This window comes from Danio rerio, chromosome 18 (assembly GCF_052040795.2).
Source record: "Danio rerio strain M-AB ecotype USA chromosome 18, GRCz13ab, whole genome shotgun sequence".
NCBI classification, from domain to species: Eukaryota; Metazoa; Chordata; class Actinopteri; order Cypriniformes; family Danionidae; genus Danio; species Danio rerio.
This window is the reverse complement of record NC_141038.1, coordinates 50,371,685-50,397,272: the sequence shown is the minus strand read 5'-3', so window position 1 is coordinate 50,397,272 and position 25,588 is coordinate 50,371,685. Positions and strand designations below refer to the sequence as shown.

The window sequence follows — 25,588 nt, the reverse complement described above, 5'->3', positions numbered from 1 at the left end:
TTCTGGAAGAAGGGGAGGAGGGGGGTTTCTTCCAGACGAAGATAGTTGTAGAAAATGGAAATGAGGATATATATAGTGATTTGGGATCCTTTGATTGGAGGATCATAATTAGCTAATGTGGACCAGCTGGGTCAATCATGAGCACATGGTCCTCTCGAAATTAGTTTAAAATTAAACTTCACTTATTATCAATTATCAGTGTGAACTCTCGAAATGATTGTTAGACTGTTGCACTTTTTTGTGTTGTCGATATGCTTGTGTTTATAGAGGCCTACTGTTGTGTGCCTCTCAGAGAAATGTGAGGGTTGCGAGTCCCTGGCGTAGTTATTCGGGGGTCATGGGCTGAAAAGATTGGGAACCCCTCCTGTAGATAATCGAAATAAAATATATTGCTTAAGAAGGCTAATAATATTGACCTTAAAACAACCTTTAAAAATGTTAAAAACTGCTTTTATTCTAGCCAAAATAAAACAAATAAGACTTTCTCCAGAGGAAAAAATATTATAGGAAATACTGTGAAAATTCCCTTGCTCTGTTAATGATCTTTTGGGAAATATTTGACAAAGAAATAAAAATTCACAGGAAGGCGAATGGGGCGAAGCAGTGGCGCAGTAGGTAGTGCTGTCGCCTCGCAGCAAGAAGGTCGCTGGTTTGAGCCTCGGCTCAGTTGGCGTTTCTGCGTGGAGTTTGCATGCTCTCCCCATGTGGGTTTCCTCCAGGTGCTCCGGTTCCCCCCACAGTCCAAACACATGAGGTACAGTTGAATTGGGTAGGCTAAATTGTCCGCAATGTGTGTGTGGATGTTTCCCAGAGATGGGTTGTGGCTGGAAGGGCATCCGCTGCGTAAAAACTTGCTGGATAAGTGGCGGTTCATTCAGCTGTGGCGACCCCGGATTAATAAAGGGACTAAGCCGACAAGAAAATGAATGAAGGACGGCGAATAGCTGTGAGTTCAACTTTTATGATTAACTTTAGACGTATTCATCCAAACTGAGCAAACTGTCACGTTCCCCGTTGCAGAGTAAATTCCCTCTTTCTGACTGGATCCTGTGATTCGGTCTGAGTTTTCCGCATTGCAGAAATCATCGAGACCTAATGATGGCTCAGGGATGGAGGAATGAAAGCGGAGGCGTAACGTCCTGGATGAACAAATGATCCAGCGACTGGAATGACAAACGTTCCTCTGCTAAACACACACACACACACACACACACACACACACACACACACACACACACACACACACACTCAGACTGATCTCCAGCACTTCCTCATAGAGAAACATTTACTGTTCATCTCATCTGCTGGAGCACCTGCAGAGCTATGAATCACACTGACACACACTCATATACACACACTTTACCCACACTTTACACACACACACACACACACACACACATAGCATACCATATGCACTCTAATACTCACACACACATTCACAAAGCATACACACACTTTTTCTCTTTCTCACTATTACACACACACACACAGCAAACATAGACACATTTTATTTCATACACAAACTCGCAAACACACACACAGAAACACACATCAGCACACACACACACACTTCATACACAAAGAGCATACACACACTAGCACTCTCATCAACACATAAACACATTTGATACACTCACACACTTTAAACCTACCCATCAGCATATATGCACATACACACACACACACACACACACACACACACACACACACACAGCAAACATACAGACACATTTTATTTCATACACACACTCGCAAACACGCACACAGAAACACACATCAGCACACAAACACACACACAGAGCATACACACACTAACACTTTCTCTCTCAAACACACACACACACACAACACACAACGAATATACAGATGCATTTAATTTCATACACACACTCGCATACACATACACAGACACAAACAAGTGCACACACACACACACACACACACATAAGTATTTTATACAAACACACAAACCAACACCACGTGCACACACACACACAAACACACACATAAGTATTTTATACAAACACACAAACCAACACCACGTGCACACACACACACACACACAAACACACACATAAGTATTTTATACAAACACACAAACCAACACCACCTGCACACACACACACACACTCGCGTGCACATCCTCACACATTTCACTTCAAATGCTTTTGCAGCTTGTACAAACCACTTAGTTAAATTGAGTTGAAGCAACACAAATCTTCAGGTCATTGTAGGACAACTTAATTATTTTATGCTCAATCCACACACATTTGTAAAAATGATTCAGTCAACTTGATCTGTTTGTGTTGGGACAACATGAAGGAATTGTGTGGAAGCCAGCACTTTTTACAGTGTGTGTTGACTCAGATGAAAGCACTCTGTCTGATTGAAGCCAGTAAAGAAGTGCAGTAAAGCCCGTAGTAAAAGACGGTAATGCTGTTAACTCTGTTTTGTTGCTGAGAGTTACTGATAGTGTGATCCTGCTTCATCAGCACTGTGTCCTTGAGCATCGCACATCACCACACACACACACAGTAAATTTATCAGATTACTGTTATTTTCCAATTATTTAGTGTTTCAGGGCTATGGAGGTATTGACTGATTATTGTTTTCGCATTAGTGCTGCACTTTATTGCAGAAAATCTGATATCGGGATATTTTATAATATTCAATAAATATTGCAATAAGAATACAGTTTCACAAGATTAAGTTTGTTTGTTATGGGAGCTTTTTAGCAATTAAGTTATTGACATATTCTTATTAAATGACAGCTTATTTACATTATGGGATGTGTTTTTATAAGTGTTTTACATTTTAAGACTTTTTATTTAAAAAAACAAAACTGGTTTTTCAACAAAGTTGAACTCTAGCTTGACTCTATTGACCTTATTCTAAAACGCGGAAGTGCGCCTGTTTTCGCGATTGTCTTCCGATTCAGTCGCCTATGGGAGAAATGACTAGGAATAATAAACGGCAGAAAACGGTCAAACTACTTGCTCTACAAACAAATGTTTGCATGACTATACAGACCAAGTAGAATAATATAATAAGAAAATATCAAATTGCAACATCAAGCAGCGTAATGCGCAGTTTTTAACGTCAAAAAATGATGGAAGTGAATGAGACCGGAAGTGTCGAGCCAAAAAGATTCAAATGGCAGCGCCCGCTCGTCTGTAGAGAATAAGGTGAATAAGGTTCTTTGAGTGAGCCAATCGATTATCTTTATAATTATATAAATTGTAGTTATCTGCATATGAAATTACGAATAACAAATGTAACAGGGCATTACTGTTTATTTCTTTGCATTTTAACTTCGTAAACTATCCGCTTGTTAAGTGTGACGTCACGCGGAGCGGCTTCCGGGTCCAAGCGCTCTATTCAACTGAATGGGGAGATTCATGAAATGGTAACAATAAACGTTTACAAAGCGATTTAAAACTTTCGAAAGTCATGATCGCAATATATATGTCCATGCCTAATATCCGATGGACAGAAAGTGATTCATTGTTTTATAAATTGTTAAAATGTTGCTATTTGTTATGCAGCAAGCCCAGAGATTGTTGCATACACTGTGACTTTATGTAAAATAAACTTTAATGTGTGATAGGAATAAAAAGTGATCATAAACGAATGATTTCTCCACTCAAATAAATGGCAGCTTGGACCCGGAAACAGTATTACATACGTCACAAACACGTCATCACTTAACAACCGGATGAAATAATGCGTCTTCTCAGGAGTTGCGTCTCATTTTGTGAGCTGACATAGCTGACATTGTTCGCTCCCCTCCTTCTCCCCTGCTAGCCACGCCCACTCCTGCCCTCTGCTCACGGAGCTCCACGCCCATTATAATACATCTTTTGAAAACATTCTGAGGTAGACCTGAACCGAAAGTGGGGGGTGTCATCACCCTTTAAACAATATTTTTTTCTGTCTACTAATTGTATTTAACAATTTTACTTCTTAGAATTTTTGTCAATCTCAATCTCCGGGTCTGAATGCAGACTCAGTGCTGCAGGTCTCTTGCACTGCCTATTTTAACCATTAGCCCTGCTGGTAATCTAGAGGATTTAGGTGAACACAGCAGCATGGCGATGTGTCTAAATGTGATCGAACTCCTGATAAAAGACAACGTCCGCTATTCTCTAATTCTCGTATTGCTCTCCCGACAAAAATGCTTGCTGCACACACACAACATTGCTGTATCGGCCTTGACTAGATTGTGGGGAAAAACATGCAACAAAGCCTGTGGATCATGGAAACAAACACATACAACCCTTCATGAACAGCTGAATACTGTGTGCCGTGGGTCCGTGTCTCACAGCTTGGCACTGGCAGGTCTGCCTTGCCTTCGGAAAGCAAGTGCAGTCATGAATAATTAAGAAGCCGGCTCTTCCCATAGGATAAGAAAACTCCGCTATGAATAATAATGAGAAACCGACGCGTCATCTTTGCTCTTGCAGTTCTGAGCTACGTCGCCGATTTTGATCATTTTAAACCCAGAAGCTGAAAGTAGCTGACAAAAGCTCAAAATTATTCCGTTTACCCCAAAATTAAAGCTAATAGGTGCTAACATTGTGATGCTCAACACACACACATCTGTTAAAATCTCAAATAAAGTACTCTGGTTTCGTGAACCTTTAAGGGCGCCTTATAATATTGACCTTAAAATGGTTTTTAAAAAAATGAAAAACAGCTTTATTCTAGCTGAAATTAAACAAATAAGACTTTCTCCAGAATAAAAAATATTATAAGAAATACTGTGAAAATTTCATGGCTCTGTTAAACCTCATTTGAGAGATATTTGAAAAAGAATAACAAATTTACAAGAGGGTGAATACTTTGGACTGTATATTGCAGACTCAACATTGCATATCTTGGGATGTGATTATTACGGATGCGTACATTGCGATATCGATGCTGAAACATTATATTGTGCAGCCCTATTTCGCATTATTCTGTATGATTGAGAAGTCCTCTACACGTTACCAGAACTCACTGGAAGATAAAGATGTTTTGATTCAAAAGTATGTAGACAAGGTAAAGGAGTAGAATCATGCATGGTTGAATTGAATATTGTATTCTATTTTCAGACCTGAAGAATCCTGAGATCGTGACCTTGAGGAACCTGACTCAGGACAGCTCCGGCTTGTACAAGTGCACCGCCAGCAATGATGTGGGAGAGGAGAACTGCATCATCGAGGTCACCATGCAGTGTGAGTACTGCTCTGAGATCAGTCTGAGCCACAGGCCACACAAGTCTCTAATGAGTCTGAGTGCGTGATACTGTAATTCTGGATCAGTCACTGGTGCTGCATGAAGAATTCAGACGCAAAAGCCGCTAAACGCCACTTCCGCCAAATATGAGATAATGACATTGAGTAAATGCTTTAGGCATGTACTTCACCATCAACAGGTAGATTTGCTTTGAATCATCTAAATTGCAGCGTCAGCGCATTCAGAAATAACTGTTTGCTATTATAACGCCACTTGCCTTTGACAGTAAAAGCCAACATATCCCGTGAACCAATCAGAAGCCTGAATCGAATCATGTGTTTTCAATGTAGCAGTGCACTGACCCACCGACTTTTATGAGGAGACTCTGTATCCAATTTCGATTTTAAAAGACTGAGTTTGATGAACTGGATGAGTTTGTCCGACTGTCAGTGAATGGCCAATGAAAACGTCTCTTACCTCAAAACTCAGTGCATTATAAGAAAAAGAAAACACTGTACAGTCGGAAGTGTAACATGCATTCATAATGGGTTTTTGTGCAGCGGCGCTACTTTGAATGAGTCTGATTTACTATACATTAAAATTATTTTCATAAATTTTTATTATTTTATGAATTAATTTTAGGTGGTTTGTAATAATAAAATAAAATTAAATTAAATAAAATTAAATAAAATTAAATTAAATTAAATTAAATTAAATTAAATTAAATTAAATTAAATTAAATTAAATTAAATTATTTCTAATTGCATCTTTATTTTTCTTTTATTTTTTCTTTATCTTGTACCAATACATGGATTTAGAGGTGTTTGCACAAAAAAAAAAAAAAACAGACGTGGATTTAGCTGGTTTTGGCGCAGGAAAATTTACCTTGTTAAAAAACAAAGTATTGTTTAATAAAGTGGAATTTAAAAAAATAACCTATTTTATTTACTAGCTAGTAACCCTATCGTTGCATTTAAATTGAAACGTCTAAACCTAATTAGAGAAGCCTGATAGATAGAAAATGCTCATTTACAGAAAAGAGGTCTGATAAACTTAGAGGGTTTTGCATCTGAACTGTTCATACAAACACACACACACACACACACGCACACACACATTACATTATATATATATATATATATATATATATATATATATATATATATATATATATATAAACACACTATATACTACTGCATATATACATACATACAGTAATGTATATATACAGTACTATATAGTGAACTGTCCATATATATATATATATATATATATATATATATATATATATATATATATATATATATATATATATATATATATATATATATATATATATACATACATATATACACTGTAGTACCAATTGAGATCCCCATATAATCTGTTTAACACTTAAATCACTTCAAGAATTTGCATATTTTATTACAAGAACTTGCATAAAAGTTTTGTTCATAAAAAAAAACTAATGTCTGGCTTATTTTAACATTTTTAGTTAAATTATAAAATAGCATTTATTCTGAAAACCTCTGAAGCCATTTCATGTCAGTTTCAAATATTTTACTTTGTTATGTTCAGAACATACTATGATTTATTTTACATTTTGCTTCAAAACATTTTTATTCAAAATATTCAAACTGATCTAATCTAACTGATGCCATTAAGTTGAAATATTTATAATATTACATATGTTTTAATATTAGAATATTTTGACGCAACAGATGCCGAATGTAAACAAAAACAAAAAAAAAGAAATCATATTCTAAATGCACTGTGAGGGCTAAAATAAAATACTATTTAATGCTGCTTTGTTTTCTTAAACACACACATACATATACTGAGCAGACAGTATGTATTTGTCATGAGTCAGTGTGTAATGATTCTGGAAGAGGCAGAAGAATTTAATGCTCAGCAGAGGAAAAGATTGAGAGAGTCCTATAAACACTTGACAACTGCTATTCACATCACGCAACATTGAAACTATTTATGTGGAAGAGTTTTTTTTCCGCTGTCGTGCCTGGCAAAGTTTCATTTGCATCTACCTAATTCGGTTTTATCTCACGAAAACACTAGTAAAGTCTAACTACCATATGGGGCTCCATGCTAATATAACTTTTAAACAATGTACAAATCTAAAGCTCGTTGTCAAACACACATAAGTATTCTTTAAAGGTGCCCTCAGTCAGTTTTATTGACGTTGCGCCGGTCGATATATGGCAGCCGTGTTGGACTTTCTGTTACAACATTGTAAAGCTCTTCGATTCGCAGTCAGACGTGATTTGTTTATTCATTGAGTAAAATAACCATTTACCGGAGGGTCACTAAGGTAGAATTAGTACACACTGTAAACAATGTAATGACAAAAAGTCAAGACAACACATCTTTTTATGTTCATTCATTCATTCATTTTCAGCTTAGTCCCTTTATTAAACTGGGGTCGCCACAGCGGAATGAACCGCCAACTTATCCAGCATATGTTTTACACAGCGGATGCCCCTCCAGCTGCAATCCACCTCCATGAAGCATCCATACACACTCAATCTCAATTGATTAAGTATTGGTTTAAGTAAAATGTTTGTATTTGGCTACGTCCAAATTTGAAATAGTTACATACTCATCATATGTAAGTACACCCCTCACAAATCTATCTTTTACATTAATATTTTGAATAGGACCCTATACAATATTATATTTGTGCACATACATTAGATTAGTCAGTATTGAAGCCAAATCTTGAGCTAATCTATCAAAATAACTTACAATAACGGTTCAAAAACTAGTACAGCCAAATATATATGGTATAGAAAAATATTGAATACAAACTTTTAAAAAAAGAGGAAAATTCAACAGTAGCAAAACAAATAATAAAATTATAATTAAAAATGTTGTAAAAATGTTGTAGGCTGTATTTTTTTGTCATATTTTGCTTGAATTTAATTGTATTATTTTTCAATTTCTAAATATGTTTGATGACTAAAATATTATTTTAATAAATATATCTGTTTAATAAATCTGTTTTTTTAATGCACTAAAATACATTGCCTATATTGACTAAGAAATTAATAAAAATATAAATATATTTTCAAAATGGGCTGTTCTCAATTATGCTGAGCACTGTATATATAATATATATGCATAAAATATATTTAATTATATATAAATAAGATAATATTGTTTTTTAATTCCATTTAAAAACATTGATAGCATTGTGTTCCGTTTAATGCTAAATGACAACATTTTCATTAGTTTGCAGAATATCATTTTTTTCCCTCAAATATATAAAACTTTTTACTGAAACACCGGCCTGATCTCACAAGAAAGAGTAACTAGTTTACATTCAGTCTTCAGAGTTCAGTCTTATGAAAATGTACGTGGCACCCCACCCACCCCCCAAATCCAACCGTCTTTGGGGTATGAGCAAATTGCTGCAAAGTGAAGTTTATTTATAAACTACTGTCGAGAGGATCATGTGCTTATGATTGCATGCAGTCGGTCCCGCATTATTTATTTTATATGAATTCATGAATCAGACGATTCCTAAGCCCTAAGTTCCATATAACAGCCATCCTCTTTTTTAAGAATCCCCCCTTCCACCCCTACTCCTCCTCCTTTACTAGATGGGTGGCACGGTGGCCCAGTGGTTTAGCACTGTTGCCTCACAGCAAGAACATTACTGATTCTACTTTTTACCAAGCCAGTTGACATTTCTGTGTGGAGTTTACACGTTCTCTCCATGCTCACGTGGGTTTCCCCCGGGCCCCCTGGTTTCTTCCCACCGTTCAAAAACATGCAACTTAAGTTAATAGACTAATCCAAATTGGCATTATAGACATGCTCCAAGTAAGTAGTTATCTCTTAAGAGCAATCACTGTCTGTTCATTAGCCACTATCGCAGGGGAGTTCTCGAGATCTACCTGAGCTCAAACTCCCCTCTAGCCTTGCAATTGGGAGGGAGCCCCGAGCTCGAGGATCTTATGAGCTCAGGGGTCTCTCCTGAGACAGCATGCCAAACAAACTTTAGAAACAGTCATCAGCTAAGTTTTAACTCTTCAAATTGTACGGATGAGATTGTAAAAATTCATACGAACTAGCCACTAAATCAAAAAGTTGCCACGAGATAGCGTTGGAAACACATAACTATAAATCATAACTCCAGAAAAACTGAGAGATTTCAAGTGGTCTCAGATTTGTCCATAGCAGTGTATTTATAGTTATTTGTTTTGTGGTAAATTGAAACAGAAAACAAAACAGAGCAGACTTGGACATATGAATGTGGCAAATGTGACAGATGTGATGTGACAGTATGATCAAAATGTCTCTTTCTCTCTGTCTCGTGTGTGTGTAGATGTGCGAGGTATGGGAGTGGTGGCCGGCGCAGTGGTCGGCGTCTCATTCGGTGTTCTGCTCCTCATTCTCATCATCTGGCTGGTTTTCCGCAAGAAGGAGAAGAAGAAATACGAGGAGGAAGAGACGCCGAATGAGATCAGGTCAAAACTTTGAATTCATTAGTCACATTTTCTGTTATATTTCATCTGCAACAACAATGTGAACTTCTATAAAGACGAGTTTGGACATTCAATTCTGAATGCATAGTTAACCAAAGACCTGAGGAGATTTCTCTGCATCACAGACTCGTGAGTGGTAGATTAACCTGCTTCTGAATCTACAATAATGAAGGAAATTAAATATGGATGGAATGTTGAGATGATTGACCGGCGACGTAACTAAGCAACATAACGAGTTTTAATAAGGAATTGAAACTTTGCTAAACCCCGCCCTCTTTAGTGACTGTTCGCTGTCAAGCTTTCGTGCCTGGCACGTCTATTACAGTATGTATGTGCTGGTGTCAGACATTATCAGGGATATAGTTAGTTATTTTTGGCGAACAGGTGAGATATCCAAGAGAGCCAGACAAAAAAGGACTGCAGTATGCATTACAGGGGTATATTCATGACATAAAAGCAACCCAGGCTCATTCTGAAAACGTAGTCCCGTGGACGTTTCTGGAGACCGCAAAATACGTCCCGGGAGGAACGTATGGCTGCATTTTATTTTTTTTAAGAGAACGCTAAGGGGTTGTGTGACGCCGTTCCCTTTCGCGCTTGCCGGCTGATCGCTTACCTACGTGTGGAGGGCTTTTCCGCTGCAGTCAGTTTTTCCGGTCAGCTCATCGTGTGCGTCGGCGGACTTCAGATGCACAGAGGAGGAGTTGACAAAGGCGTCCGGGGAAGAGCGGTTCCAGAAACCAGGTAAGACAAAAACAGAATCCAAAAAATAAAGCGAACGAGTTCATAACGGGGTGAAAACGTGGTGAAATCCAAAAACGTTGTAAAAAAAATACAGAGGGCTTTTATTTTTCTAGACGGCTTTTCTAAATTGTTGCTCCGGTTTAGGGAAGTGATCGGGCGGGTGGGTCAATCGGTAAAACTGGTTGGGTTCAGGGAAGGAGGAGGGTGGGTCAGCCGATTGGCCGGTCGCACAGTCAATCATTCATTCAGTCAGACAGCGGCCTCTGGTGGGTTGATGCGAGAACAGCGCGGGCGCGAACGGCCCTCGCGAGAGACGTTCGAGATACGAAAAAGCGCACACAGCGGCCTCTCGCGGATTCGCGAAAACAAAAACTGCACAAATATGTACCTCCCGGGATGTATTTTGCAGTCTCCAGAAACGTCCGCTGGACTACGTTTTCAGAATGAGCCTGGGTTGCATAAAAGGCAACCAATTAGAAAATAATTTAATCAAAACTGAAGGTAACGTTAGCCTAGCCACCTCATACGCTGACCATTCAACAGCTTAGTTCATGCACAGCAGGAGAGGTGACATTTACAAATAATCTAATCATTACCATAACGGTAACACTTTATAGTAACTACACACTATAAATCCTTTATTTAGCAATAGCAAATTGTGAATTTATTATCTGTTAAGCATTAACTCTACATTAATAAGCGTTAGTAAGCAGTTTATAACTGCAGCTACAAATGCTGTATTCTTGACTTACAAACATACTTAAAATGTGCTTAATAATTGTATTTTCATGCTTTGTTAATGATTTATTTTCATTACTAAATTAAGTATTGCATTTTTTAAAAACCAGTTTTATTTAAGAGTAGATGAGGGTTTTTAGGATCATTCAGAATGAGTTAGTAAATTATTAATAAATTATTGAAATCAACATTTAAATGTCTTATTATTCAGCCATATATCAATGGTTACTATGTGTGTTAACCCTTAAAGACCGAAACAATGAAATAAAGTAAGTATTTATTAAAATTAAAATAAGTATTGTTCTTAAATGTTTAATAACTTTTGATCCGCTGACGACCCGATCCCTACAATTCAAAGATTGGCATAAAGAAGAGAGTCTCAGCTTTCCATCGCTGTAAAACATTACATTCACGGACGTGATGAAGTGTGGTTACGTCCTCACATTTTGACAAAGGAAAGCTCGTGGCTTGTGTCTCGTTACAAACCAGACATGATGCATTGATCAATTGTCCCTCCTCCATGCCCAGATTGGTTCAAACTCGCTCTCTCTCAACCAATAAGCATAGGTTTCGCTTTGTGGACCAGCAATTAGCAATTTGAACAACCCGAAATGGTATTTGACAGGGTGCGTGCGACGTGTCTGAAGAGCGAGGAGGGATGCGGTGCAGAGGAGTGAGAAAGGTGTGCGACATATTTGAGGATCGGGAGGGAGACGAGCAATTTGCGCGAGATTACCATTCGTTTGCGCACCCATTGCGCTTCCATTCGTATCTCTGTGCATTTGCGGGAGACTTCCGGGAGACTTGGGATGTCTGGAATGACCTCCCGCCCTACTAATAATTCTCTCTTCATATAGCCGTATGCCTATTACATACTGTATCCATAGAACACTGTGATATAGCCGGGCTCTGATCGTATCGCTTTCTCACTACAATCGATCCGCTCCAGAGTTTGTTTCAAGACCACCTCATTCAGGCGATCTCGGATTGATTGTTTTGGCGCGGATCCGAGCGTGATTGCTGGATTCACATATGCCAAACTAACCGCGCTAACTGGGTGAACGAGACAGGTTCCCAAACAAAAGTCTAGGTGTGAAAGCACCCTAAATCCCCAAAAGACCGATGAAAACTTCAGTGAATTGTAGCATGTGACATGGACATGAGGGATATAAATGACTGAAAAAGAGCTGCGGGTGAAGTATATTGATGGCAAGTGCTTAGATTGTGATCATATCTTGGTTTTGTTCTGTTGATATGTCATTTCAAATATCCGTAGCTTGAAACAGATGGAAATAAGACTGCTTTTAGTATGACTACTATGGCGAGAGCTTAAACGGAGCAGTGCTTATATTATCGATCACCAAATAGAAAAAGACAGCTGTGAAACATAACCTGCTCGTTCAATTTTTGTAGGAAACACAGTTTAGATCTTTTTAGGGTAAGAGGTTTGTGAGTTATTGCCGTCTATGACTGTGTCAGGAAAATCAAAACAAAACCAACTTAACCCCGCTCTTTTAGCGCCCCTCACAGAGCTTGATCCACGCTGGCATTTCTCCCCTTGGGTTTTAGGTTTTGAAAAGGGAAAAAACCCACCACCCTGTCTAAACTTTAAGGATATCAGATTTGCACAATCCATATGCACAGCGCTTTGGCTTGTTTCCCTCGCTCGAAAGCTTGACAGAGTTCCTGCACCTAGCTACAGTTGCTAAGCCACGATTGGTGTCTGGCGGTTTTTGGGTGTGGCTTAGCGAAGGGCCAATTAGTGTGTCCCAAATTTTGCATTCTCTCCTGTTACACACTTTAAAGTATCTACTTTTTCTTCACCAAAAAATTCATAAGTATAGGATAAGTATACGAATTGGGACACACTATACTGCCTTCAGGACAGTCTTCATAATACATCACACAGCTGTTATTTAGGCTTACTGTATGGTGACAGAACTTTGTTGTTTGTGCTCACATGAATAATGCAGCCACAAACTACGGCTGTATCACTGAATTATGCACACACACACGCAAACATAGTTAAGCTCTACACGGGGCCATTCCTGTGCACACTGTGACTGTCGCATCACAGTAGGTCTCTCCATTCATCTTTAATTGCAAATGTGTAGCCAGAAGCACAAATTCATCTTGATTTCATTTATACGAATGTGACTGAACTTTCTTGCACACTGTAAAACCCAACAGTCAACTTCATCGAATGAAATGAGTGTAGTTAACTCAAAATTGGCTGAAAGTTAATTCTACTCAAATGGAAAGAGTTCTGAATTCTGAAGGTAAAGATTTTAATAAATACCTCATTACTTTAACTTAAGTTTGCACTTGACCTTGGTGGGGACAAGTGAATTAAATACACACATATATATATATATATATATATATATATATATATATATATATATATATATATATATATATATATATATATATATATATATATATATATATATATATACTGCTATTAAAATATATTAATAATTAATCCTCTTTTCGTGCAAATTAAATTAAGTGACTATTGAGTTTTAGGCCCGATTTTAGAGAATCGGGTGGTTCGAAAGACCAAAAATTGTATTATTATTATTATTATTATTATTATTATTAATATTATTATTATTATTTTCATGGTTTCCACTACATTCATTCTTCCATGGCAGGGCGCCACGCCAAAATTAATCCCGCCATGGCTACATTACAGCTTTCCATTCAAAACATTCAGTCGTGTTTTTTAATAGCGGGTTTTTATTATTATTATATTAAATTAACATTTAAAAATATTATAGTAAGCAATTTGACAAAAAAGTTGGAAATATTTTTTGGTACATCAAAAAGTGTGGTTGTGATAACCATCCGCCAAGATAATCCAGCAAAAAATAGTTATTTAAACGTCACTAAAATGCAATATTTATACCTCATAATTAAATAGAAAATGAGACAAATAACTGCAAAAAGGTTCAGTTTTTCAGAAACAAAAGTCACGCCTTTTAATAAGGTGGCTACAGGTCTGATGGGGTAATGTTAAAAAAAAAAAGTTTATTAATGATAAAGATTTAACTGATGAAGAAGAGAGTTTAAATATAGTACAAATATAACATGTCTCATTTATCAGTATTATGCCTATACACAGGCTCTATTTTTTCTGACAAATTGTTTCAACTGAAATTGGACATGCTAACTACTCTGAGAGATTAGGAGAACTGACCGGGATCATATACGTTACTTTAACGTTAGCTGTTTATTCTGCAGTTAGTTTTCAGGGCATATTATTTCTGATAGACTGCGACATTAACAGCATTATCTTGATAGACTCATTCAGTAGTGAACTTGCATTTACGGTATGTGACTTTAACTTTCGTCAAAAAAATAAGACCTTATGTCCACCTTTTTTGCTGCAGTCTTCCTTACTTGTGTGTCACCCAACACACCATAGTCAGCAAGGGATGAAAACACTCTAACTGCATTTGGCGCTGCTTGTATCTGAGAGCAGCCACAGCCTCTCACATGATAGCAGGGAAAGGCACAGCCAATCAAAATGCCCATATATGCGTTTTGGGGGCGGGAGGACTCAAGAAGAGAACATAATTTAACCCTTTCAGTGTGTCTAGCTCTCTATGGTCTAGGTTAATGTTGCCTGTGCAATTTTTATTTATTTATTTATTTTAAATGGATTAAATCACCTCCATCCACCCTAAATCTATGCCCCTGGTTTACTGAAATGTAAACGATTTTATTATTGTGGGTAGTCTTTGACAATTTAAAGCAGCCAACATACCCAGACCTTCACCCCTCAGTCTGAGGTCTGTCTATCTGAGAGTAAACCAACTCCTTTTCCTTTCTTTCTGTAGGGAGGATGCAGAAGCCCCTAAAGCCAAGTTGGTGAAACCGAACTCCTTGTCATCATCTCGCTCTGGCAGCTCGCGCTCCGGTGCTTCTTCAACACAGTCCATGGTGCACAACAGCGTCCCCCGAGGCCAAAGACCACGGCCACCCGCTGTCGCCGCCCTCAAGGAGAACGGACAGCCCCACGGCTTCCCACAATCACCCCCGGCCTACACACAGGTCGTGCCCAAAACCCCAGAACCACCCGTCACCCCAAAATTTAGACCTCCTGTTCCTCCGGTGGTCATAGGTGTCCCGCCGGGAGTCATGGTTCCTGCTCAAAGCAAGGCCTTTCAGACAGTGTAGAGAGTAAAGAAACGCAGCCTGATGCGGGCTTCTGTACAAGACACACACAATGACTCTTCCAAAAGATGCAACTACAATTGGAAAACAAATACACACACACACACACACACAAAACACTATAAAGTAAAAGCATAATTAATAAAATCACTTATATAAAAATGTTGAATGCATACCGTATTTACAAGGGAAATTACAAAGTGCTTGCCCCCTTCTGAAGTATTATAAGGTCAAAAAATAAAGCTGAAGAGGAGAGAGGAGCTAAAGAATGTTTCATTCTCATTCTTTGGTTCGGTCTCCTTGTGTTTTTTTCCCCTATTTTTTGTTTTTCTTTCTCTTTTTTTGAACACTTGAAGGCTTTGTGGGCGGTGGGGTGGAAAGATTTCCCCAAGTGCAGTTTATTTATTTATTGAATCAGAGAGGCTAAAGGACCAAGGACAGGCTGAGTTTATGAAACATGATGGCGAGGGAAGGACCGACCAACCGAAGAGAAATGAAGGGTATTATCTAAAAACCTGCTGTTGATGGCTCTGGAAAAACGAACAGCCCGTCTCATTCGCATTTTTTCCCCGGAAACCAGTGAAAGCACTGAACATGCTTCATACACCAAAACCCAAAGGCAATATTAATTGCCTTTCTTAACAAACCACGAATAAGGAAACTTTGAAATGAATGGCTCCCGATGGACTTTCCAGCATGCGGTTGACGTGTCTTTGATGTTGCAGCACAGAAAGATTTTAATAGTTGAGTTGTCATATAACACACTGTTGGGCGAATTCACTGAATGATTGCTCTGTTGGTCAAACACTACATGTAATACAGTTTAATTGGTATCCTTGTCATTCGTTTTTGCACAAACTCCCTTTTTTCATTTGTAAATAAGGGTAATTATTGTACCTTTTAATTAAAAATCAATGCCACTGCCTGCCACAGTGGTTTGCTTTTATCGCCCACGATAAGTGGACAGTAAAAGAAACATCGCATAAGAAATTTTCCATCAAATGATGGAGGACTTATTGTACAGTTGAAGTCAGAATTATTAGCCCCCTTTTATTTTTTATTATTTTCTTCTTTTTAAAATATTTCCCAAATGATGTTTAACAGGGCAAGGAAATTTTCACAGTATGTCTGATAATGTTTTTTCTTCTGGAGAAAGTCTTATTTGTTTTATTTTGGCTAGAACAGAAGCAGTTTTAAATTTTTTAATCTACATTTTAAGGACAAAATTTTTAGCCCCTAGCTATTTTTTTAGACAGTCGACAGAACAAACCATCATTATATAATAACTTGCCTAATTACCCTAACCTGCCTAGTTAACCTAATTAACCTAGTTAAGCCTTTAAATGTCACTTTAAGCTGTATAGAAGTGTCTTGAAAAAGATCTAGTCAAATATTATTTACTGTCATCATGGCAAAGATAAATAAATCAGTTATTAGAGATGAGTTTTTAAAACTATTGTGTTTAGATATGTGTTGAAAAAAAAACTTAATAAATGGGGGCTAATAATTCTAATAATTCAACTGCATATTTCAATGTGCTCTGAAGTGCATTTTGGAGTGTTCACACTTGGCAGCTTGGTTTAAATTTTGGTGCCGTTGTTCAGTCAGTTCTGTTCAATTGAATGAGTATGAATGCTGCCATTTAAACAGTGGTGCTCACCAAACAATAGACCAAGCCCACAAATCTACTTCAGAATAAACACTGGTGAGGTTCATCTGAAATAGGAACTCAATATGGACCACAAACAAATCACTGCATTCAAACAAACCATAAACAGGATGTCAAACGATGTCATCACAAAAAGTGAGCATTCTCCAGCATACCTGGTTTTCTCGACATAGTTTTAATGGAATCTATTACTGTTAACACAGGTGTCAGAAGCACATTACTTTGAGCAATACTTTCCTTTCAAGGAATATTCAATTCATGTTTCTTTCTATAGCTCTTTTACGATGTACATTGTGTCAAAGCAGCTTAACATAGAAGTTCTAGTAAAGTGAAACTGCGTCAGTCCAGTTTACAGAGTTCAGTTTAGTTCAGTTCAGTGTGGTTTAAATTTCACTGCTGAAAGTCCAAACACTAGAGAAAATCCATCGGTGTCCAGCTCCACAAGTCCCAAACCAAGCATGCCAGTGCTGAGGAACATAACCTCACTAATTCACAAAAGTGAAGGGAAAAAAATCTAGAGAGAAACCAGGCTCAGTTGGGCACGACCATTTCCCCTCTGGCCAAATTTCTTGTGCAGAGCTGCAGTCTAGGCACCGGATACTTTCCTTGCAATATTTTGACTGCTTTACAAATTTTATAAGCTCCTTGTTAGTTACTATTATCAAATGTATTCGCATACAACAAGCTTGTTAAGCCACAGCATTACTTTAGATGTTCATTAAGTTTAGTCTTTAAAAAGAACAGTACACTCAACAAGTAAACCAGGACCAAATGTAATATTTTCTAGACCAAGGATGCTTTCACACTAGCACTTTTGTTCTGCACCCGGGTCCGTTTGAAATCATAGTACTGTACATTTAGCTAATGTTAACGTGTCTTCTGAACTTAGGCAGAAAAGAAAGAGGCAGTCTGGGGTACGGTTCATGCGAACTCTGGTACGGTTCACTTCTGATGTGAATGCAATCGTACCAAATAACGGAAGTGAACCGGCAACTGTACAACAAACAAATCATTTTCATAACATTCATATACAGTTGAAGTCAGAATTATAATCCCCCTTTTGATTTTGATTTTCTTTTTTATATATATTTCCCAAATTATTTTTAACAGAGCAATGAAATTTTTCACAGTATGTCTGATAATATTTTTTCTTCTGGAGAAAGTCTTATTTGTTTTATTTCGGCTAGAATAAAAGCAGTTATTAATTTAAAAAAAAAACATTTTTGGGACAAAATTATTAGCCCCTTTAAGCTATTTTTTTCGATAGTCTACAGAACAAACATTCGTTATACAATAACTTGCCTAATTACCCTAGAAATTATGAGTTAAGCCTTTTAATATCACTTTAAGCTTTATATAAGAGTCTTGAAAAATATCTAGTAAATTATTATTTACTGTCATCATGGTAAAGATAAAATAAATCCGTTATTAGAAATAAGTTTTTAAAACTATTATGCTTAGAAATGTGCTGAAACAATCTTCCCAGAACAGAACAAAAATTGGGAAAAAAATAAACAGGGGCGCCAATAATTCAGGGGGGCTAATAATTCTGACTTCAACTATATGTGTGTGTGTGTGTGTGTCTTACCTTAGTGACAAGCGGAACAAACACAGTGATAATTTCTTGACTCCTCTAAAAACAGCTTCTGCAGACACTGTGTGATGTTCTGAATGTGGAAACGAGTCGCTTTCTATATGTCCAAATCCAAAAAAGTAAAAGCAGAATAGTTGCGATGTGGGGACGTCTTTCCATTTCGGCGATTTGCTTTCGTGACAGTCACCTAGCAACAGCCGTAAACAAAACAGCAGCTCGATGATGCAAGCGTACCGGGAGTCAGAAGGAAAAAAGACAGTGTGAACACAAACCAAACGGAAAGGTGGCAAGGGGGGACAATTGAACTTGGGTACGGTCCAGGCAATTGAACCAAGTGTGAAAGCACCCCAAATGAACCAAGAGAAATGAACTTTAAGTGTGAACACACTGTTATTGCTGTTTCAGGTGCTTTGAATTTCCCAGTATATTAGTGCAAATCTTTCAGTGTAATTGTTTCATGCAAAACTATAATCTGATTTGCATAATTCCACCGAATCCAATGTGACCTATGGAAATAAACAACACCATCGGTGAATGCAACTGATTCTTGGTGAATTCTCCCAGTGTGTCAACGAACATGAATTGTTGCAGTGAGTTCTGTGTATATACAGGGAGTGTTACATCCTCGACAGAAAGTCTGCGGTTTGGTTTCAGATGTCGTCCTCAACGCTTTATGGACAGTTTCAGTTTGTATTACATACCGACCATGGTATATTTATTACAGCTGTATTTCCAATGATACTAAAGCCAAAATCTGTCACAAATACTATGAATGTGTATGTCAACGGTAGTTGGTTTTATTTTATTGTTTTCCTTCTTTTCTACGATACCCAGTGGTACTACGTAATAGCATATGATGCACAAGTAACTTTCAAATATAATCTCACAGTACTGTGGACAAGTAAACGAAAGGGAATGCTATAACAGGGACTTCTGTACAGAGCGCGAGTGAAATATGCGTGTGCGGATTTGCCGTACTCCCATTTGAGTTCATGTATGCACCACGGTACCGTCCGAGGACTCTCCTAGGACCCTCTAACAACAGGCTGTCTCAAGATGGCTGCCTTTTTGTGCCAGCCGCCCCGCAGCTTCCTCCAGCAAGTGCTGTCAAAACCCTCTCCATTAGCGGTGTCTCAAAGCCCCTGGGAAGACCTTGCTTGGTGCATTTGTGAAATTCGAAATGGACAAGTTGCCTGTTTTGTGTGCCTTCACAGTGAATTCTTCCCCCGAGATTGCTTTTGTCCTTGGTTCTTCGCAGTGTACCAGACGAAAAAAAAAAAAGGGAAGTCATGTGTAAAACGGCCCCCGTCAGCGGAGGCAGAGCTTTCTGGCACAAAGAGGCAGGTCAAACGCAGCCACACAAAACAATGTACACTCTGTAGTCATGATGCTGTTTTATATTGTACATACAGATAAATATACGCACACAATATCCTTTAAGTTATCGGTTGAGATTGGGGTTATAGGCCATAATAAAGATGTAGATGAGGTATTATGCATTTTCTGAGAGTAATAATTGGTCACTGTAGCCCCTGACCCGCTAAGCTCCCTTTAATAAGTAAAATCATTTCCTTCTTAATGGCTACTTGTATATCTGCCATTGATGGACCTTAAGAAATTATTTAAGAGAGGACAAGCCATAAGATGCAAGGAAGCAAGTATATGACTCAATTACCCAACGCTTCGCCCTTCATGTCGTGCCAATATAGAATAACCTTGTTCGTCATTCTTATCGGGTTGCAGTTGTGATTGAGTCTGTAATGTAGCCGAGCGCTGCCTATGCCAATTCACCGCCTTCCTGTTACCTTCCTCCAACAATTGTGTTTGATACACACCGATACGCTTCTTCCCAAGTGTACACAGTCTAACACGACCTTATAAATAGAAGCACACTTGAGAGGCGCTCTCCAGAGCCACATTCTCCACAAGGCAGTGTAGGCGTTGTTGTTGGGTGAAGTGTTGTCAGTAAGTGTGATGGATGGGCTGTCACGACGAGTGGGGAGTGAATGATGGGAATTGTAAGGAGAACACAGGCAGAGTTCTGTGGGTCCAAACCCTTCACTACACTTGCCTCCAAACTGAGATTAAGATGTAACCCATCCAGTTGGGCACGTTTTGTATAGGCAGTAACTCTTCCCATTTTAGTGTTGAAACATTTGCTCTGTTCCAAATCCTAGTGAGCTGCCTTGATGTCTACTTCCTATATAGGTTGCTAACTCAAAAGTTAGCATCCAACTTGGTTCTTGAGTTATTTTATTCAACTTGATTTAAAAAATGTTTTTAAAAGTGGTAAGATGTAGTTTTCATCAGAATTTCTGGTCTGTTAAAATAAAAAAAAACGAATGTGGGCTGATAGCTTTCATGAAAGCATAGTTATCAACATTTGAAGTGGATTAAAACCCTTTATCAAATTTATCCTAAAACTATTGAACAACACCAGTTCTTGTCTTTGGACAGTTTTGGAATACTTTTTGAACACTTAAAATGTTGATTACTGTATATTATTATGTGAAGTTTATTCATAAACAAATTTCGAGAGGATCACGTGCTTATGATTATTCGCAGCTGTTCCAACTTTAGCTAATGACTGATTATCCTATCAGATGATCCTTAACTCACTATAAATAACCAGACTTTTCTCATCTCAATATCTTCGTCAACCCTACTTTCCCTCCTTTCAAACGGGCGTCACGGTGGCCAGCGATTAGCGCGGTTGCCTCACAGCAAGAATGCCCCTGGTTTAATTCCTTTCCAAACCAGACGGCATTTCTGTGTGGAGTTTGCTTGTTCTCCCCGTGGTCGCGTGGGTTTTCCCCGGGTCCTCCGGTTTCCTCCCACAGTTCAAAAACAAGCACTCTAAATAATTAATCAAAACACATTAACTAACCTCTGAGTACACCTTTCAGTATACATATCTGACACTTAGCTACAACAAGCAAGAAGGGGAGTCATCGAGATCTACCTGAGCTCAAACTCCCCTCTCGCCTTGCAACGGGAGGGAGCCCAGGGCTCAAGGATCTTATAAGCTCAGGGCTCTCTCCCGGGACAGCATGCCAAACTAGCTTTTACTATCAATCATCAGCTAAGTGTGAACTCTTGAAACAACCTTGGAAGTGGGACTCATGTATGTCTATAACAGTTTAGAAGTTTCAAAAAAGTTTTACTTCCAGAACTTGCAATTTTACAAGCAGTGTTACTAAGTGCTGAGTTTTAAGTAAGCAATATTTTCAAGGTTGAACCAATGCCTTTTCAGCTGATTGGGACCACAAATATGTCCATTTCAACTGTAGGGACCAATCTCAAATGTGATTTTTAGTTTAAAAAGATCCACCAGTATGTGATTTCACCCGATGTGGATCCCATCTAAAGCACAATCATCTTTAGAATCTTTTTAAGTACATCCTATTCCTATTACGAGTAGAACCAGAGGAGTTGGATTGGAACCAAAAGCTGTGGTCTTCAGTTTCCTTGTTAGTGCAGCCGCTTCCTATTCTGAAATCACTGGTTCCTGCTCAGAAAGGGGCAAGTAGATCCGAAGGGGTTGGATTGGTGCCGTGATCCTGATGGGAGTGAGGTTTGGGAAGGGGGATGGAAGGGTGCGGTTAAATAATGACAGGCACTAAAGGCTGTGGTCTTTAGTTTCCTTGTTAGTCCACTCGCTTCCTATTCCGAAATCATTTGTTCCTGCTCAGAGTGGGTCAAGTAGATTCAGAGGGGTTAAATTGGTGCCATAACCCTGATGGAAGTGAGGTAATGGCAGGCACTAAAGGCTATGGTTTTCAGTTTCCTTGTTAGTCCACCGACTTCCTATTCCAAAATCACTGGTTCCTGCTCAGAGTGGGTCAAGTAGATCCGGAGGGGTTAAACTGGTGCCGTGACCCTGATGGGAGTGATGTTTGGGAAGGGGCAAAGAAGGGAGCAGTTAAATAATGACAGGCACTAAACGCTGTGGTCTTAAGTTTCCTTGTTAGTCCACACGCTTCCTATTCCGAAATCACTGGTTCCTATTTAGAGTGGGTCAAGTATATTCAGAGGGGTTAAATTGGTGCCGTGACCCTAATGGGATTGAGGTAATGAAAGGCACTAAAGCAGGGGTTGGCAAACTCGGTCCTGGAGGGCCGGTGTCCTGCACAGTTTAGCTCCAACTGTAATCACACACACCTGCTTATAGATTTCAAGTGATCTTGAAGACACTGATTAGCATGTTCAGGTGTTAGTATTGTAGCTAAACTCTGCAGGAAACCGGCCTTCCAGGACGGAGTTTGCCCACCCTTGCACTAAAGACTGTGGTCTTAAGTTTCCTTGTTGGTCCACCTGCTTCCTATTCCAAAATCACTTGTTCCTGCTCAGAGTGGGTCGAGTAGATCCGGAAGGGGTAAATTGGTGCTGGGAGATGGAAAAGAGTGGTTAAATATTGACAGGTACTAAAGGCTGTGGTCTTCAGTTTCCTTGTTAGTGCACCTCTTTCCTATTCCAAAAAAAAACGGTTCCTGCTCCACAGTGGGTCAAGTAAGTCCAAAGGGGTTAAATTGGTGCCGAGACCCTGATTGGAGAGAGGTTTATGGGGTGAGTGTAATGGAGGTCAACTCGTGAGAGCTGTTCGAGTAAACTCCACTGATCTCATGAGGTGCACTAAGGACAGTCGTTAGTGTTAGTGTTCCCTCCTCCCTTGACCCACAAATTCTCAGGTTAAATCCCACTTGAAATGGGTCAAGTACAACTCAAGGATGTCCAAATCAACTTTGTCGTACTATAATTAAACTCTCACCTGTCGATATTCCTGAAGACTTTCTGTGTGTTTTGGGATTATAGTGGCCCTCCAGGACCAGAGCTGACCACCACTTTACCAGAATATCCTAGCCAAGTGTGTCGGAGCTACTTGGATCTAAACTTTGCAGGACAGTGACCCTCTCGGAGCAGAATTAGATAGCCCCATTGTTTTACCTAATGAATTTAGGTATTGGATTTTTAAGTTGTATTGTTTTGCTCTCTCTCTACCCTATTGGGTGGAATTTTTTAACGAACTTACAAATAAAAACTATACATGGAATACTGCCTTCATCTCCACTGCCTACTTGACACCAGCATTTAAACTGAAAAGGCAACTTATGATGTACTGCTAACTTCACAGCATGCTAATGACAAACTCAGATTTTTTACAAGCATGTTACTAAGATACAGTATAAGTTGATTCTTATCTAATAATTCGAATTAAAGTAGGCCTAATAATGCATAACACAAATGTTAAATCATTTGAATTTGAATAATCAATAAACACAGCAATCTAAAGCCATCCTGGATGGATTTTTAAATTAGGTAAATTACAGTGCAACAGTGCATTGCTCTTTATTGATTCAGGTGACGCTGCATTCTTTTGAAAATTCTTTAAAATGCTGCCTATTTAGGCAGCTCTGATGGTTTTGGAACAGAGCCATTGATTATTTTGGATTTATTAGTTCTTTGGGACATCACAGCACCAAAACTAGCTAAGATTGGCCTCTATACTAATGAGAACACCATTCTAGCCAATCCAGTCATACATAGGGACCATTTTTACATTTTTATGAGCCTCTCTCGCGTTTCCTCCGAACAAAAACAATCTGTCTATTTCCTCCGACGATTAATCTTTGGTGGCTTTTATTTCAACACTGTTAAAGATCTGACATTTAGAAACCATCAGTGTTCACTCTTCCATAGAGCCACCAATGCATTCTAAGTGGTGCTCACAATGCATGAGGACATTCAGCTTTGAACGTTTCGGCTGGAGAAACAGTTAAGGCCCATCTATAGTGTGTTTTTTGAGACAACACTCCTATTTTAAAGACGTACTTGACTGTCTATGTAGCCTTTTAACCGATCGTTGTTACCCAACATGGATATTAAAGTCATTTTGGATGTCTGAAATCGCTCCTTCGGCTCCTCTTGGAAACTGTAGCAGTATGCGTTACTTTGAGGGGTGTAAAAGGGAATTATTTTCCATTGGAAAAGCAAAGGAATTGCATGTTATGGCCTACAGGTCAGATATTGGGAATGCTTTGCTTCTGTGTTCATACCTGTATTCGGCTGAATATGTAAATGTAAATATTATTATCACCCTCTTCTCTGAAAGTTTGTCTTTTTTTTGGTTCACGTTGATTTTTTTTATTAACATTAACTGTGCTTTCCTCTGCCATCTTGAGGATTTTTTCATTTTTTGCCTGTGAATGTGCGAACTTAGGGCTGAATTTTCCTAAAAGTGCGAGACTGAAAGAAAGTTACTCATGGTTTTGTTTTGCTGTTGCACACACTTTGAGTTTTGTAAACTGGTTTGTTCATTTCGAAGATGATCCATTCTTGTAAATATGTCCCTCTACAAGTAAAAAATTGTATATTTTTACGGACTCTGAGTTATTAATACTTCATTTGCAAATAAAATATTCAATGACAAGCTATTTGGCAGCCCGTTATTTGGTTGGAGCAAAGCGCGGACAGAGAAGGAACATTTGTGATGGAGTTTGGCTTTATGGTGAGACAAACATCAAGAAAATTATTCAGAAACAATTACGCCACACACAAAAGAGGCACGATTCTACTATTACACAGAAATATTTTAATTTGATCTGAGCTATCATGTAGACACAGTGAAATGAGTGAAACAAGCGATGTCATTAGACAATGATAATGTTCCCTCACTCCAGTTTCACGCATCCTCGATTCTGCAAATTATCATTTATAGTAAATGAAGATGACATTTGCATTGTTGTTGTGACTTTCCACCATTTTGATGTGGACTTTTTATATACATCAGCTAAGAATTTAGAGCAGTTTTTTTTTTACTCTGCAACCAATGCAACTGAAAATTTAGGACCGGGGTGGCCAACCATGTTCCTTTAGAGCCACCTTCCTGCAGATTTCAGTTGCAACTAGGGATGTAACGGTATCAGAATTTCACGGTACGGT

General features: G+C 38.5%; 1 protein-coding gene across 1 annotated transcript in view; it reads left to right on the top strand.

Moving 5' to 3' along the window:
* Positions 1-25,076, top strand: part of clmpb (CXADR like membrane protein b) — a 155,284-nt gene extending 130,208 nt beyond the window's left edge. Inside the window, exons 5-7 of the mRNA XM_087293595.1 lie at positions 5,094-5,216; positions 9,563-9,704; positions 15,050-25,076. Coding sequence (XP_087149721.1) covers positions 5,094-5,216; positions 9,563-9,704; positions 15,050-15,389 — 605 coding nt within the window. The 3' untranslated portion in view covers positions 15,390-25,076. The remainder of the gene's footprint in view (positions 1-5,093; positions 5,217-9,562; positions 9,705-15,049) is intronic.
* The last annotated feature ends 512 nt before the right edge of the window (positions 25,077-25,588 follow it).